At 39.8% G+C, this 17,830-nt stretch overlaps 1 protein-coding gene across 3 annotated transcripts in view; it reads right to left on the bottom strand.

Moving 5' to 3' along the window:
* Positions 1-17,512, bottom strand: part of RASA2 (RAS p21 protein activator 2) — a gene marked incomplete at both ends in the record, with an annotated part of 114,107 nt that extends 96,595 nt beyond the window's left edge. For all 3 annotated transcript variants that reach the window (XM_084231170.1, XM_084231171.1, XM_084231172.1), the window contains one exon: positions 17,380-17,512. In XM_084231170.1, coding sequence (XP_084087296.1) covers positions 17,380-17,512 — 133 coding nt within the window. The remainder of the gene's footprint in view (positions 1-17,379) is intronic.
* Positions 17,513-17,830: the final 318 nt, after the last annotated feature.

Here is a 17,830-nt window from a genome sequence, read left to right as displayed (position 1 = left end):
TGGATTACAGGCTATTACAATAATCTTGATTAGATATAACTTTGCAGGGTGGTGGGGGCACAAGGGGGGTGGATAGTCCCAGCATGCAGAGTAGTGGCATATATTTTTAAGACAGAATCAATTGGATTTTTGATATTTTTATGTGTGTGTGAGAGCAAAAGGTATCAAGGATGACTTTTATAAGTTTCAGCCTGAGCTGAAAATAGATGCCATTTCCAGGAAGCAATCTCTCTTTCACGAAAGATCTAGAATTTCTAATGGACATATTAACTCTGAGATGCCTATTAGATGTCAAGAGGGCACAGAAATCCTACCTGGAGATAAAATTTGAGAATTAGCAAATAATTAATATTCATAAAACCATGGGCCTCCCCTGGTGGCACAGCGGTTGAGCACTGGGCTGCGAAGCTGCCCACAGTCTCTGCAGTGCCAGTTTAATCCCCGGCCGCCGGCAAGGGTCCCACATGGTGCGCAGAACTCTCCTGCCATGTCCACTGCTCCCCTTAGCAGTGTATTTAGTCAGTCTGCCTGTTCTGTTCCCTGCTCTGGCTCTGGTGAATTTTCTCACTCTCCCGTGCTTCTGACTGTACCCAGTGCTTGTATAAATAAATAAATAAACAAATAAACAAACAAACAAATAAATAAATCTTTTTCAAAAAATAAATGTCAGTGCAAAATTATTTAAAAAAAAAAAAATCCCAAAAGACCACACATGATCACAAAGTATGAAAAGAAAAGAAAAATATTTGAAAGCTGAGTCTCAGCATTTTCCATCATTTTGACTTAGTAAAGATGAGCAGGAACCAGCAAAGGAGACAGCTATTTTGTCTCTTCACTGAACTATAAACTTCTTAAGGGAATGGGCTAAATCTTAGCACAATGCTTGGCTAATAGTAGATAATGAAATATCTACTAAATAAGTATGAGTATGTGGTTACAACTTCAGCATGGGCAAAAAAGAGGTTCTAATGTCACATCATAAATGATAAAACTGTAATATAAACTTCTTATTTCTAGTTGATGCAAAGTTCATGTATGCAAACTGCCCCAAGGGCTTAAAAAACAGGAAAAAAAATAGAAGCTCCTGTATACAGTTACATAAAGCACTAAATATAAGAATATTTAGGGTGTTGACACATTGACATTATACTGAAAATAAATGAGCCAATGCCTAAATTCAAATTTTTTACTGAGTGCCTACTGATATGTTAGGGATAAAATAGGAAGAAAAATAGACAAAACTTTGTGTTTTCATTGAGCAAACACAGATGGACATTTTGACCATAAAAGAGTAAAAATATATAGCATGTTATGGTGGTGAGTGATAAACAGGAATGGGCACCACTCCTGAAGGAAGTGGGTAACGGCTCCTGAAGGAAGAGAAGAGACAGGTAAATATTTTATAGAAAACAGTAGCTTTTAGCCATTGTGAAAAAGTAAAGTTTTTTAAAACAGAAAATAAACACCATTGGGAATCAAAACTGCTAAGTTAAATTAACAGAAACGCAAAGATGACCAAGGTCAACTGCTCTGTGTACAAGTGCAATGATCACTAGATAGTAAATACAGAACATATATAAATTTTAGCTAGAACAAAAATTTCAAATATCAGGTTACTGGGAAGAGATTCTGGTGTAATGCTTTTGAGCACATATGTAAGTATGCACATACGTATACTTATGTGTCCATTTTGGGGGACGAGGTGTTGTGTGCCTGCATTTATACCTGTGGGGTGTGTGTGTTTCTATGTATCCTGAAGGAGGACATTTCTGGGATAAGAAAAGATAAATATTTTTCAAGTAGTACGATGCTCCATGACAGTATTAAATTCTTATTTTTTCAGACATCTCATTTGCTATATATAACAACATTGTGAGGTAAGCACTACTGTGTCCTTTTATAAATTAAAAACAAAAATTCAGTTACATAGTTGGCTTGGTGATTTGACAGAAATCAAGCTCCAGAGGCTATATGGTCTATCCATTTTATTCTTAATGTCTTTCCATTCTGAACACAATAGTGTTGAAAGGAAAAACCAGCCATTCAATTCTGAAGTTTAGGATATCTTAAGCGAAAAACCAGCCATTCAATTCTGAAGTTTAGGATATCTTAAGCGATCATATTAGCCCAAGTCTATTTCAAAGGATACCTTAAGTACAAGATAAAAGCTAACAAAGATTCCAGGGGGATTAACCCCCAAGAGAAACTACTAAGGGCTAAGGTCATTGAGAAGACGATCCTAAGATAAAGATCATTTGGGTCAGAGGAAAGCTAAATCATAACAGCTACCAGTCAAGAAATAAATTAGTACATACAATACACATAGATGTTTTAACCAGACTTTATATACATTATTTCAGTTAATCCACATAATAACTCTTCCAAGTAATTTTTCCCCCCAAATTGCTGGTGAGGGCTAACATTACAGGAGTAAGGTACAACATAAACAAATTCTGGAGGTAGAACAAAAGGAGCACCTTCAAGGAAGCAGTGAATAAATACAAAACAGCTAAAGTATATAGAGACTAAAAAGAAATAACGGATAAGATTTTGTAAAGAAGGGTGCAAGCAGACAAGGGGTTTTAACTTTATTGGGTAGACAAGAAGAGTCACTAAAAGTTTTAGAACTATGCCTCAGCTTATTATTCTGACAGTTTCAAAGCCTATGAAATGGGCAAGAGGAGGAAAAGAAAAAAAGGAAGAGATACTACAGAGATAGACCTCACAGAATTTGAGCTCATAAAATCAGATTATGATGTTCTAATAAGAGGAATATCAAACAGATTAGAACTTTACAGGAGGAAATATAAAAATATGCACACTTTACAATTTGCATTCACAGCAAAAAAGTGAAGGATGAATCAAATGTATATACAAAAATATAATAACTTTTGGTGTTGACAAGTTTAAAGAAAGATTAAAATGCTGCTATGACAAGGCTATATACTATTGACATATCCCAGGCCTTTCAAATTTTCTTATAAAGTTTAATTTCAATTTTTGTAATGAAAGATACACAAAATTCTGAAACACATGAGTATGGTACAGTATCATTATTTAAATTCATTTTGAAGACAGAGATCTGAATTTCAACATAACCTTTGTCTTAAACACCTGTTATGTCTTTAGTTTCAACCTCCTATATAAAAAGAGGTAACTACTATATAATGCTTCAGGATTACTGTGAGCATTAAGAAAGGTAAAATACTTGCCACAATGCTGGAAACAAAGTAAAAAGTAAACAGTACATATTACTACCCTTCCTTGGTTGGAGATTGCTAAAAATTGGTACCTGCACACAAAATTCCCTTCACCAAAGTCATTAGATTCTAATCAAAATCAGTGTGCAATTTAACAACTGGATACACCACAGAAATTCATTTTTTAATGAAATTTTTGTTATAGAAGTTAATATAGGAACTATATGGCCCCTGTATAAATCAAGTTCCATATCTGTAAAAATGAGGGCTCTGAATTACATTAGAGGACACAAATTGGAGGTCTGCACATAAGCTGGCCAGAAATTAATTTTTTTGGCTTAAATAGTGTTTTTTCCTAAATGTGGCCAACATCTAAGAACTGGGGGAGTTAGTAATAAAAAAAAAGGTCCATATTTCCAGTTTTTGTTTAATAATCAAAGACATGGCAATATGGTTCTGAGTAGAAATTACAGAGGCATAACCTTACTAAATTACAACAATTACAAAACCCACCTGATTTTACTTCATTATGCCTGCTCTTCTTAGACTAGAGTAAGCAAATTTTTTAACTAGCTAATCTTCTAGGTTTCCCATTCTCTAAAGTTCCAAGAGACAAAAAACCTGAAATTTAAAAAGCACATCGTAACACTATTTCAAATGTTTTTAGATATTTATATCTATTTCCAGTTCAATCTGATAAATACTATAAGAACTGGACATATATTTTTATTAAACTATCAATGAAATTATGAAAATACACTTGAGTTTCACTACTAATTACGTTACAGCCTGCACTTAACTGAGTGCAAGGAGGAGTGCAAAGACACACCAACACACCTATGCAAACACACAGCAGTATACCAAGTCACTCTATCTTTGTAAGAACACAAAAGCTATTATTCACAATTTATATAAGAGAAAGCTGTGGCTCAGAAAGTAAGGTGATTAGTAGAAAAGTAGCAGAAACTGTGCTTTCAACATACTATACTATCAATTATCATTTATTTGATTTTCTATATACCTATCATAACACACTTTGTATAGGATAAAGAAACCTTCCTTACACAAGAGTTCTCTCTTGTTCATTTATTTTTCTATTTCTCAGTGGAAAAAGGAAGGGGGCTGCTATAATCACACAACTTTCCAAAGTCTCATTAAGATTGCACCATGTGTTATTTATTTACCCAGAGGACACAGAAACATCAATTCCAAAGAGCACCTGCACCCCTATGTTTATAGCAGCACTATTTACAACAGCTAAGCTATGGAAACAACCCAAATGCCCAAAAATAGATGACTGGATCAAGAAGATGTGGTACATATACACCATGGAATATTAACCAGCAATCAAAAAGGATAAACTCATGCAAATTGCAGCAATATGGATGGAGTTGGAAGGGATCATGCTCAGCGAAATAAGCCAAAAAGAAAAAGAAAAATACAGGATGGTCTCACTCATAGCAGGAATCTAGAAAACCTAAATAGGGACCTAAATAGGAAAAAGACTAATTATCAACAAGCAACTATAAAACGGGAGGAGGGGGAGGAAGGAGGGATTAAGGGATTAAGGTCAAAATAAGAGGGGTGGGAACTGTATGGGGAATATAACCAAGATGAAAATGTATACATTGTGCAAAAATGAAAAATGATGTAAAAATATATAAAAGAAAATAAAAAAGTATAAATAAGATTAAAAAAATTGTACCATGAGTACAATTACAAGAAGGGAGGAGGTACCTAAGAACTTCTGAAGAAAAAAAAGTTATGCAACTGTTATTTATCTCTTTAGTTGCCACCTTGAAAGCATCACTGGAAAGTTATGTCTTTGTTGTTATTTAGTGAGAGAGTGAGAAATGGCACCAGTAGGCATAGATTATTGCTGGAATATTCACTTAAAGTAGGAATTTACAACGTATAATCTAACATGATCAGGTATCTAGACTGTCAATTTTTCTTACTCCCAGTAAATGGTTAAAAAGTTACCTTTAATAATATATAATTGAAGATTCTAAAATCCCACTCAACTGGTAATGTTGAAAAATCAACATAGTAAATAATTCCTATTAGAAATCTGGTCTAAGAACAATGAACTAGATATTAACCTGGGACATGGAGGTTAAACAAGTACAGAATAATTAAGTTGCACTGCATTGCATTCCTACTCTACTATGTGAAAAAGTGCTCCACAGATCATCAAGGTACCTAAAAACAAGGTAACAAGATAATATCAATGAGCAAGCACTTGAGTAGACAAAGGACTCCAGGAGTCCAGCATAGTTTTTCCGTGGTTAGCCTTGCTGTGGTACATAAGTGACTATTTTGTCTAGACATACAATTCTTGACAAGGCATAAAGTCAAAGTTAAAGCATAACTCCATGGGAAATCTCCAAAAAATGTCCTACTATTTTAAGATGCGACTCCTTAGCAGGAACGTCTGCAGAACGTAATTTGGGGTCAGGTGTTTCACGCAAGTCACATGCATAATAACTATTACACAGTTATCTATACTGCTATCATATTAATCACCTCTGACTGAAGCTTAGTCTAGAACAAGAAGTTAGGAAACTACTGTACATGAAAAGGCAAGTTTCGCAAGGTATTGCCAGGAAGCGTCCATGGGTTTTATACATACGTCACCAACAAGATCTTCCTGTGGTTTGCCTTGCCCACTTCCGGTTTCAGTTTTGAACATGTGCTGGTCCCTAAGCTTCCTGACCCCTTCTCAAGTAGCAAACCAAACTCTGGTAGGAATTTCTTCCAGGACAGACCTGTGGGTCCTCTGGCCACATGAAGCTTAGATAACCAAGAGAGTCAGTATGGCAAGCAAATGAAACTCCCAAATAAAAGGTAGCTGAACTAGGGACAACATGACCAGAACACACAGGCTATGGCTACAATTTTCTGGTAATGGCATCCAGGGAGACAAAATGGAACTCATTAGGAGCAGGTGTTTAAAGAAAAAATAAAAGTGGCACCTAGATATAAAGACGTAGCACCCACACATGTGTGCACAGATGTATGCATCTGCCCGCCTGCACGTGCGTGTGTGTGTGTTTTTTAGAATGATTCACAAGTACATTCACAAGTACAGATAAACCCAGGTGAGCAGAGTGCAGGCAGGCAGAAAAAGTAACATTTTTGTTAATTCCTCAAAACGATACTAGAGATAAATTTTTACAGAATTAGAACTTTCAATTTTACTGAATAGACATTAGCCTGTAACCAATTTAAGGATAATTATCACCTTTTGAATAAAGAAATGTGGTCACTGTCCCTTCCAATATTATCTGAGAGGCGGCTTGGTAGTTAAAAAAATCTGAAAATCAGCACTCACCCTTAAAATCCTGAACAAATAACCTGCCAACTTTTCTTTTGCTATACCAGAAATAATAACAACTTTCTTCATTACACTGAATTGAATTAAATAATTTGCAAAGTATTAGCATAGTACCTGGTAAAGGACAAATACTCAATACTTCCCCACCAAGGAAATTTATATAAAATAGAAATTCAAAACTAAAGGTTCTGCACTATTCATAACTGCTGTATTCTTTTTAAAGATTTATTTATTTATGCATACAAGAGCTGGGGTACAGGCCAGAGATGCGGTGGGGAGGTGGGTGAGAGGATTCACTAGAGACAGAGCAGGGAACAGAACAGGCAGACTGACTGAAATACACTGCTGAGGGGAGCAGCGGGCGAAACAGGAGAGGTCTGCCGCACCATGTGGGTTGCTCCCTGGCTGGCTGGGGATTGAACTTGTGCTGCAGAGGCTGTGGAATGCTTCATAGTGCAGTGCTTAACCCCTTGCGCTACCAGGGAGGCCCCACAACTGCTGTTTTTTAAAGGATCAAAATTATTCTACATCTTTTTACCACATTCCCCTGAAACAAAACATTGCATTTTTAAAGTCAGTTTTGAAAATAAGCAATTGGTTAAAATAGGCAAGGCATATGGGAACTCGCTGTATCATTCTCACAAATTTTGTTTGAAATTATTATCAAAAGTTACCAAAAAAACCTGACAGAAAAATTGACTTTATTTCTATATGCACTCAAATTATCACCAAACTTTTAACATTTAGTTGCACTGATTTTTTGTAGGATAGTAAGGAAAAGTTAAGAGCAAGACAGAGGCTCAGTCGAAGACTAATATTGTATCAATTTCAGGTATACAAATAGTATTTTTGATAACATGGATAATACATAAATATAATCTGTAGGAAAATAAACCACTATAAATAAAGCTAATTCGCTTTGTCCACCTTGAGGTAAACAATGTACGTCTTTTCAAACCACTTCCTATGCATTTCCCCATACATGTGTAGAAAACAAAAAATACATAGAAAACATACAACACATACTTCACTTAATAATTTGCCTTTTTTACTCAACAATGTCTTGAAAGTCTTTCGTATCATAGAAGTACTTCATTCTTTTTAGCTGGTATAGAGTATGTATTGATATATGAAGCTTTTATTGTTTAACCATTTTCTACAGATGAACACTTAAATCACTTTGTCCTTTTGTTTTAACAAAAATGTTTACAATAGTAAACATCTTTGTACATCCTCTTCTGCAAGTGTACAAGTGACTCTGTAGGGGAGGTATGTAGAAGCAGAAATGCATAAAGTACGCTTAAATTTCTTACAGATATTGCCAAATGCTCTCTAGCAATGCTATATCAATTTGAATTCACAGCAATATTGAGGAAAGTCTCTGGTCCCTACACCCTCACCAAATACTGAAATTAACAAATTTTTCTTTTTTCCCCCCACATACTAGTGATATTTTTAAAATGTGTATTTCCTCGACTGATTTTGAGTCAACCATACTGGTATATGTTCTTATGTGTACTGTACCTCTACTCATATTCTATTTTTTTCTAATGGCCTTTTCCTTTTTTTTAATTTATAAAAAAGAATATTTTTAGGTAGGCATCTGTATTTATTAGTGAAATTATTATGTCATATAGCTTCATATCAACATAAACAAATATGAAGAGTTGAGCTGATATTTTGGGGTTAAGTGCAAAGTTTACCTAGTAATATTACATTGGTTCCTCTCATGACAATTTGTTTTAATTTTTTATATATTGGACACCAACAAATAGGTAGTATAACATAGTAGGTTGAGAAAAACAGGATGGAGTCGAGCTAGTCTGCCCAGTTTAAATGACAGCTCTCCCACTCACTAGTTATCTAATTGGTCAAGTTACTTGGTTATTATGCCTCAGTGTCCTCATCTTAAAGGGTGGATAATAACTGTACTTACGTGAGTTACTGTTAGTATTAAAGTACTAAATTCATATAAAGTGCTTTAATGTGCCTGGCACAGAATAAGTGCTTCTCTCTCTTTTTTTTTTTGAGGGGGGGGGTAGGATATGCTGCAAATAGGTTCAGTCTTTCATTTTTTAACTCCTGCTTATAAGTCTTCACTTTTCCTTGTATAGTTCTTTTTCCATCTCTTTTAAAATCAGACATTATATAAGCAGATGAAACCAACAACAATCTGCCTTCATTGACTCTCACAATCAACTTATCAACCTAAGCATATAAACTTTTAAGTCTTTGCACTAAAAATAAGCTACCTTCTGCACTGCACAAAACATTCCCACAAACCAGCAAGAAGACTGATAATCCAGTAGAATAAAAAGAATGAAGGAAAAAAAACAGGGAAGTTCACCCCCCCAAAAAAAAAAAATATGCAGAGGTTTTCAAGTTCATTTAGAAGAAGTGCAAATTAAAACTACAAATTAGATGTTCCTTTTCATCTCACAGACCAGCAAAGATCAAGAAGTTCTAAAATACACACTCCATAGGTGTGAAGAAATAGGCATCCATTCATTGCTGGTGGGAGCACAAACTGCTATAGTCTCCATAAAAAGCAATTTGGGGGGCCTCCCCGTTGGCGCAGCGGTTGAACGCTGGGTTGTGAAGCTGCCCGCAGCCTCTGCAGTGCTGGTTGGATCCTGGCCACCACCAGAGGAGGGTCCCACATGGCAAGCAGACCTCTCCTGCCACCCACTGCTCCCCTCAGCAGTGTACTTCCGTCAGTCTGCCTGCTCTGCTCCCCACTCTGGCTCTGGTGAATTCTCTCACCCTCCTGCGCTTCTGACTGTACCCAGTGCTTTTATAAATAAATAAAAATAAATCTTTAAAAAAAAAAAAAAAGCAATTTGGTATTGTCTTTCCAAAATAAAAATGCACATATTCAATTCATCAACTTTTAACATCTAAGAATTTATCCTACACATGGACACATGTACTCCTATTAAAAATGATAAACATAAAAGGTCATTTATTGCAGTAATGTTTGTAGTAGCAAAGATTGGAAACAACCAAACTGACCATCAGCAAGAACTGGTTAAATAAATTCTGGTATACATAGGTGATGCAGTATTATGTAGCTATAAAAAAAATGAGGCAGCTTCCTATACATGTGGATAAAGATCTTCAACCTACTATTGCTAAGCTTTAAAAAGCAGATGCAAATAAAATAAAGTGGACAATTTACATGTTGCTGAGAGAGATTAGTATTTACACATTTATGTCTGTAAATGCTTAAATAATCTGTAAGGAAACACAAGAAACTTGTAATGTTTGTTTCTGTAGAGGGAATGGCTAGGGAACAAGAGAAGTAAACTTACTTTTCTTTTTTTTTTTCTTTTTTTTTTCTTTTTTTTTTTAAGATTTTCTGAATTTTTTTTTTAAGATTTATTTATTTATTTATTTATTTATACAAGCACTGGGTACAGTCAGAAGCGCGGGAGGGTGAGAGAATTCACCAGAGCCAGAGCAGGGAGCAGAGCAGGCAGAAGGACCGAAGTACACTGCTGAGGGGAGCAGCGGGCGGCAGGAGAGGTCTGCGCGCCATGTGGGACCCTCCTCCGGTGGCAGGGGAGCAGCCGGGGATAGAACCGGTGCAGCAGAGGCTGCGGGCAGCTTCACAACCCAGTGCTCAACCGCTGCGCCACCGGGGAGGCCCAAGTAAACTTACTTTTCAATGTCTACCTTTTAAATTTTATACCAGGTATTAGAATAACCTATTCAAATGAATAAAATAAAGCTTTTGAAAATTAAGCAAACAAATGTAAACTTCACTATGATCATACCAAACTTTCTACTGGTATCTTTTAAATAGTCATGCATAGCAGGATAACAACTTTCAGGTTGTTTGTGAATATTCTGTTCAACTGGCAAACACAGATGTTTACTACTATAGCTGCCCCTGTGAACTTTTAAACCTACAGATGTCTCAGTACATCACCAGACATTCTGATTTAGTAGTTCTGCAGTAGAGCCTGTGCATCAGAATTTTTTAAGATAACACTGATGGGCAGCCAAGACTGAAAACAGCTAAATTAATGCACGCTGTAAGTAGGTAAACATCTAGGCTCAATCTCCACCTAAGTCACAACCACAGTCTCATCACTAATCCTAACAACTCCACAAAGTTCCTAAGAAGGAAGGTACAGAGGAGAGTGTCTAAGATGGCACACCGAAAATCTATGAATACTTCTGGTTCTATCACCAGATAGGGAGTATAATCTGTATATAATGAAGGCAATACAACTGCAACATTCATCAGAATGAATTCACCCTGCAGAGCATTTTTGAAAGATTTTTGATAGTAATGGCCCAGCGCACAACACCGATCGAACTGTTCCAACAACTGCGTAATAGATAGTTTTCAATGAGCATCAACTTCATTTATAAAGCGAAGATCCAGAACAAGACATGTTCTCCACCTTCCAGCAATAAACTTCTATAATTCTCTAAGAATACAGGTGTCTTAAAACAACTACTGCCTACTAGAAATTTTAGGATAAACTAGTAAGGATCTTTTTGATATCATTCACAGGATAGGCTCAATTTACAGCCCAGTGGGTGAGTGCCCTAACAAACACTATTACCTATCATGTACCGTTGAATAAATTAAAGGTCACAGGGAAAAAAAAATTAGAATTCAATCTTAGATAAATATTTTCAAGCAAATGGACAAAGTAGGTATGTATTTGAAAATATATTTATGCATTAAAATAAAAGCATCTGATGTACTGCCTTAAGGAAAATGGTGCAAGTTAGAAAGCAATAATCAAAGAAGGGATATTGAAAACAACATCCAAACCTCTCCTTTTACAAGTAAGAAAATAAGAAACTCAGCAAAGTTAAAGAATCTGCCCAAAAGTCATCCTGTCACTAATGAGATTCTTAGAACCAAGTTCACAGTGATAAATTTGTGAATTATAGTTCACGGATGTTTGCATTTGCTTTGGCATTAAGGTATTTTAACCTAGCTAGGGATTTTTGATGATTAAAATGACATACAAAACTATATACATATCAAAGTAATTTCTTAAGATAAATTGTTTCTTAATTTAATTTACATTATGTCTACCCTGCAAAACTTTGTTGGCAGCTCTAAAAAGAGCACAGAAATTCATTAGTAGATAAAACATATAATCTGGTATTATTATCAAACAACAGTATAAAGCATATTAACAAGGAAATAGGATTAACATCTATGATTAAAGGATAAAACCATAGTTTTATTCCAGCTACATTAGTTCTACACTCTCTTAAGAGGACTATTCAGAGTTCTAAGTTAAAAAAAAAAAAAAAAAAAACAGCTCTATGAACTCATTGAGGTTTACCTCCTGTCTTCCTCAGAGCAAATGATTAGCAGACTGCTCTGTGAACTTTCACAAAGAACCCTTTTCTCTAATTTCTATCCATCTGAAAGATGGATTCTTTCTCCATGCTAAATCACTCATCATCTCATTTCACATTTTCACAATAACGAATTCTTAGCATGAACAAACCCTTTCTAAATCCTTCTTTTTCTATTATTCTATTTAATAACTTATCTCATTTCAAGTATCTGGTAAGAATGAATTCTTGGCATGAATGAACTTTAATCTCCCTCCACATGCTGCATCATCAATAAAATGCTTTGATACATATTTTATTACAAAAAATTCAAACTTGCCATGACAAATGACAAAAACATTTAATGTGTACATTTAATTATGAAGTTTTTCTTTTCTGGGCTCAGAACCAATTAGTAACAATATTTATGGAATATGGTCAGGTATCATTATTAAAATCCCCTAATAATAACCAATCAGAGCATTTAGAAAAATGTAATCCTTTTCCTAACGAGGCAACTTCGGCATTAGTTCAAACCTAAGCTCAGTTAGCACTATGATTTTGAAAAAAGATGAACACCCTGCCACATGCCCACGTAGTTTTTTCTTAATAATACTATCATCTTCTTGTTTGTTTAGCCGTAAAATTAAAAAGCATTTTCGTATCAAGTATCTCAGATCCTCAGGATAACAATGAGGCAGGGCATTTTCTACAGGCCTATTCAGATCTAGGCATAGAGAAGACACTGGGATAGTTTAAAAAAAAAAAAGAAAAGAATGAACACTACCTTGGAAGATCTCACCATCTAATGGTGGAAATAGGTAAAATATGTTTATGAAATATGCTCTAATAAGGAAATAGACATATAATTCTGATTCCTCAGCAATAGGAAAGCCTAATACCTTTTCCCTGGCAGTGTGGATGGTGGTACCCCAAAGGCGGGTCTGGTCTGGAGATCATTTGGAGTGGGCTTTTGAAAGATGAGTAGGAGTTCCCTGACATAAATATGGGGTGGAAGAAAGAAAAAAGACACACCTAAGCAAAGGGAACAATATGCACAAAATGGCTAGTGATGAAGCATTATTCCCATTTTAAAGATGAGGAAGATAACCTCAAAGCTAAGTGAACTACTTTAAGTTACATGAATAATAATTAACAATGTACGAAACTAAGACTACAGGTCTTTTGATTTTAATCAGCTTTGTATACCAGGAAATGCCAGTACATGTTGGACAACATCAGACAAAGATTAGTTTTTATATCCTACTCCATTCCTCCTTTGAGATGGTCCATGTCTGATCCAGCTCCTAGGGGTATTAGAGAAATGATTGGAGAAGAGGATTTATTTAATCTTTTTTTTTAAAGATTTATTTATTTATACAAGCACTGGGAACAGTCAGAGGCACAGGAGGGTGAGAAAATTCACCAGAGCCAGAGCGGGGAGCAGAACAGGCAGAGTGACGAAGTACACTGCTGAAGGGAGCAGCGGGCGGCAGGAGAGGTCTGCGTGCCACGTGGGACCCTCGCCCGGTGGCCGGGGATCCAACCGGCGCTGTAGAGGCTGCGGGCAGCCTTGCAACCCAGCGCTCAACTGCTGCGCCACCGGGGAGGCCCAGATTTATTTAATCCTAATATGATTTTGTGAGAAAGGTGTTTTTACTATTCCCATTTTACACAGGGGACTACAAAGGCACACACAGGTTCACAAAAGCTAGAGATTAAATTAAGACTCAAGTCTGGGCCTCCCCGGTGGCGCAGCGGTTGAGCGCTGGGTTGCGAAGCTGCCCGCAGCCTCTGCGGCGCAGGTTCGATCCCCGGCTGCTCCCCGGCCACCGGAGGAGGGTCCCATGTGGCGCGCAGACCTCTCCTGCCGCCCGCTGCTCCCCTCAGCAGTGTACTTCGGTCCTTCTGCCTGCTCTGCTCCCTGCTCTGGCTCTGGTGAATTCTCTCACCCTCCCGCATTTCTGACTGTACCCAGTGCATGTATAAACAAACAAACAAATAAATAAATAAAATACGTGCCTCTTTAAAAAAAAAAAAAAGACTCAAGTCTGGATTACTAACCTGGCAAAGACTCTATAAACTCAAGCACTTAACCATACATCCCACAGATAATACTATGCCACTAGCACTAGGTTATTCCTTGTCTGAAGACATCAGAGAAACCAGGTGAGTTCTGGAACACATCACGGTTTCAACAGATCTCAAACTACCAATATCTCAATATTCACACAAATCTTCAGATTTGGTTCTCTTATCAATCTGATCTCCCTGGAGCAAGTAAACCCTGGCATGAGCTCTTTCAGCAACATTTTTACGACTTAATTTAACTGGATGAGAGTAAACTTCACTAGAAGTAACCACAAGGGAAGTCATTACAAAATAACAATATGAAGCCTAAGGTATAAAGGAGAAAGCCCAACTCCCTGCATTTGCTTATGTGTGTAGGGATGGTATTTTGGGGGTTGAGGGCCATGCAAAAGTGCTTCAGGTATACTAGCATACCTGCTATTCAGTGCACAGGAGTTCACACCAAAGGATGGCATCTGAACTACATCCTTATTTTCCCTTATCAAGAGTTCACAAGACAATTCCAGTATGTCCAACAATCAAACATGCCTCTTGAATATAATTAAGGAAGACCATTAACTGTCATGGTTTACTGGCACACTAAAATGACCTCAAGGTTGGGGATCAGTATGTAAGACAAAATATTGTCGATAACACTGGATTTGTTGCAGCCTCCCTGGTGGCCTAGGGGTTAAGTCTTAGTGCTATCACCACTATGGACTATACCCCAGTTCTTCCATGCTAAATAAATAAATCTTAAAAAAAAAAAAAACAACCAAACCCACTGGATTTGTTAATATCAGTTATTTTAAACTGACCACAAAATAGTTTTTCAAACGAATAATTCACCTTGTGAAGTATATGGGAAAATTAGTAAATACTGAGATGAAACCCCTAAAGAAGGGATTTGTGGAGCATTATCTCTGAAACTTTAAAGGGTACTTAAAACAATCCATTCTTTCTCTCTCTCTCTCTTTTTTTTTTTTTCCTAGAGATGATTTGGAGTTGAAAGTACTTCCTAAGTCCAGGAAAAAAGATGTTTCCTTTCAGGTTCACTTTCAGCCTTATGGATCTCTAATTCTCCAGATCAGAGCCTCTTAGAATCAGCAGCTTGGAATCTGCCTGCTCATCTCCAGGCTAGTGGGCACTACCAGGCTTTCCTCCCAGATCTCCCAGTACTAGGAAAGTGAAGCTGACATGGTTACCCCTTCCCCACCCCCAAGCTGCTTAATATCTTCATTGTCAGAACCACTATCTTCCCATTTCTGGGACCAGCTAATGATTCTTCTAAACTTCCCCCCACCCTGCAAAATCCACAAGTTGGTTTCAGAGAAACAGAAAACAACATCTCTTCACAGTTTTGAAGGTCAAGTAGCTCTGGATTACACCAGCCAAAAGGAGGGCAAAGTGGAGAGGAAGGCAGGAGAGGGAGTTTCATATATAACTCATATTTTGTTATGAAGCAGACACTCCACAACCTGATCTATCAGTTGAGCAACTCAAAAAGCAAGAAACGGAGATAACAACTGCAATATTTCAACTATAGCTAAAACAATAACATTTCCAGCAACTGGATGATCAATCTCCAAGCTTGGATAGTGGGGTTGCTCTAAGCCATAGAAACAAAGTTTTTGTTTTATTTGTAGGCTCAAGTTTCACTCACAGTGATATCTCTACTATGATATCTTTGCCAAGAAGCAGGTGAAAGTGCAGGGCAACTAAGTCCTACTGGAAACAGCCCAACCCTAACTCTCCATTCCAAGTTATGCATACATAGTCCCACGGTATAACCTGCAGCTATGTAAATCAGTACCTAGTATCAAGTGACACTAAAATAAAAAGTGGTAAAATTTTGGAAAACTGGATCAAAGCAGGAACTCTGACTCATTTATAGTGTTCCCAAAAATTAATTATATGCATATTAAGTGTATGACTTAATCTGATTTCTGAGAAGATTTTCTACCTAGCAGGTAACGTCAATGTTGGGAACTTAGACAAGATCTACTTCTCTGGTGTTATTTTCCAGGTTTTAAAAACTATTCTTTCTTAAGGGCACAGGACAACTTCTGGGAATAAAAAGGTAAGAAAATTGAAGATGTTTGCTTCTGAAGTTTAATAAAATCCTAAACACTTGAAAGGGGGTGGAGGGCAACTTGAAAACAGCGAAGTGGAAGAAATCGAAGCTCAATTAACATTTCTATTCAGGGAAAGGACAAGTTTACATCCTGTGTAGAAAAGCCATTTTACTGCAACATGGTTTCCTTTATACGAAGTAAAAAGTATTCCTCATAACTGTTATTTACAAGAAACATGCAGCATGCTTCCAATCTGAGGATACTGAATAAAGATTATGAGGTTATTTTTTGACAAAACCAAAAATTAGTTTTACTGCTTATCTTAACAAACAGTGGGGATGGGGGGAGGAGGAAGGCTCTTCTCTGATTAAACTATTGTGGGGGGAAAAATTAGCGATCTGATACCAAAGGATCATTTAAAAAATAGATGTCGAAATGACAGCGCAAATGGTCAATCCATAGTAATGCTCAGAGCTCCGAGCCCCCCCCCCAAAAAAAAATTTGTATTAAGTCAACTACCACCCTTCGCCCACAAAAGTAACAATTAAATAAATGCAAGAGAAGGAGAGGAATTAAGTGGGTTAGAGTGCGGGCTAGATGACTGTTTTGAGACCTGCTCACAGGAAGCCACTACATCCTGCCGGGTCCCGGGCAGTCAGCCTGTCTCTCAGTTCAGGTCCCGCCGCAGCGAGGTGGGGCGAGCACAGGTGTCCGGCGCCGGCCCCTCCCGGCGCGCCCGCTCGAAAACACCGCGCGCGGCCCCGCTCGAGCCCGCGGGGCCTGCTTCCTGCCGCTCAGGGCGCCTTTTTCAACCTCTCCAGGGCGCGTGAGCCCAGGAAACGGGCAGCCCCCTCCGTCCGCGCCATCCCACTTCCCCGCCCGCCGCCACCCCCCCGCCGCGGCCGCGCCTCCCCGTAATTACCGCCCGGCTCCCGCCGCGGGGAGGCTCCCCGGCGTCCGCAGCCGCCCGGAGGCCTGGTCCGCGGGCGGCCGGAAACTCCTCACGCCTCGGGCCCACGCCCCCCGCCCGCGCCCCGGCGCCCCGGCGTCCAGGCCGCGCCCCACAGCCCGGCCCTCGCGGCGGCGCTGCCCTCCGGCCCCTCGCGCAGGCAAACGCCCCGCCGTCCACTCCCCGCCGGCGCCGGCAGCCCCAGCCCACGCCGCCCCGTCCGGGCGCCGCCTCCCCTCACACACCCCCCTCCCGCCCCCTCCGCGCGGTCCCTCCGCGGGCGCCCGGCCCGGCCCAGGCCCCGCTCTGGGCCCCTCAGCGTCCCGCGGTCCCGGCCCGGCGCGGCGCCGCCACCCCCGCGCGCCCGCCGCCCCCTCAGCCCCGCGCCGCCGCCGCCGCCAACGGGGTTGTCCCCTCAGCCCGGCCCCAGCTTACAGATCTTGCCCCGCAGGCTCTGCAGCACTCGGACCTCGCAACTGCCCTCGCACCCAGCCCCGGGCTCTGCCGTCGCAGTCGTCGCCGGCGCCTCGGGAGAAGCCGCCGCCGCAGCAGGCGCCGCCGCCGCCATGGTGCTGCCCGGCCCGTGCCGCAGCCCCGCCGCCTGCGTAGCCCGGCGAGGCGGAGCCCGGCTGCGGCCTGGGCGAGGGCGAGCCGCGCGCCTGGCCCCGCCCCCAGCCCCGCCGGCTCGCCCCGCCCCGCCCCGCCCCGCCGCGGCCCCGCCCTCGCCCCACCCGGGGCCCCGCGGGCGCCGCCCTCCCGCCCCCGAGCCCGGCCCGGGCCCCCGCGGCGCGCGAAGCTCTCCGGGCTTTCCTGCTCTTTGCCCCGGGAGAGCCGGGCGCTACCCCAGGGTGCTCCCAGTGTGGCTCTGAGTAGCCGTGAAACCCCG

This window comes from Talpa europaea, assembly GCF_964194135.1.
Source record: "Talpa europaea genome assembly, chromosome: 4".
NCBI classification, from domain to species: domain Eukaryota; kingdom Metazoa; phylum Chordata; class Mammalia; order Eulipotyphla; family Talpidae; genus Talpa; species Talpa europaea.
This window is presented reverse-complemented; position numbering and strand designations above follow the sequence as displayed.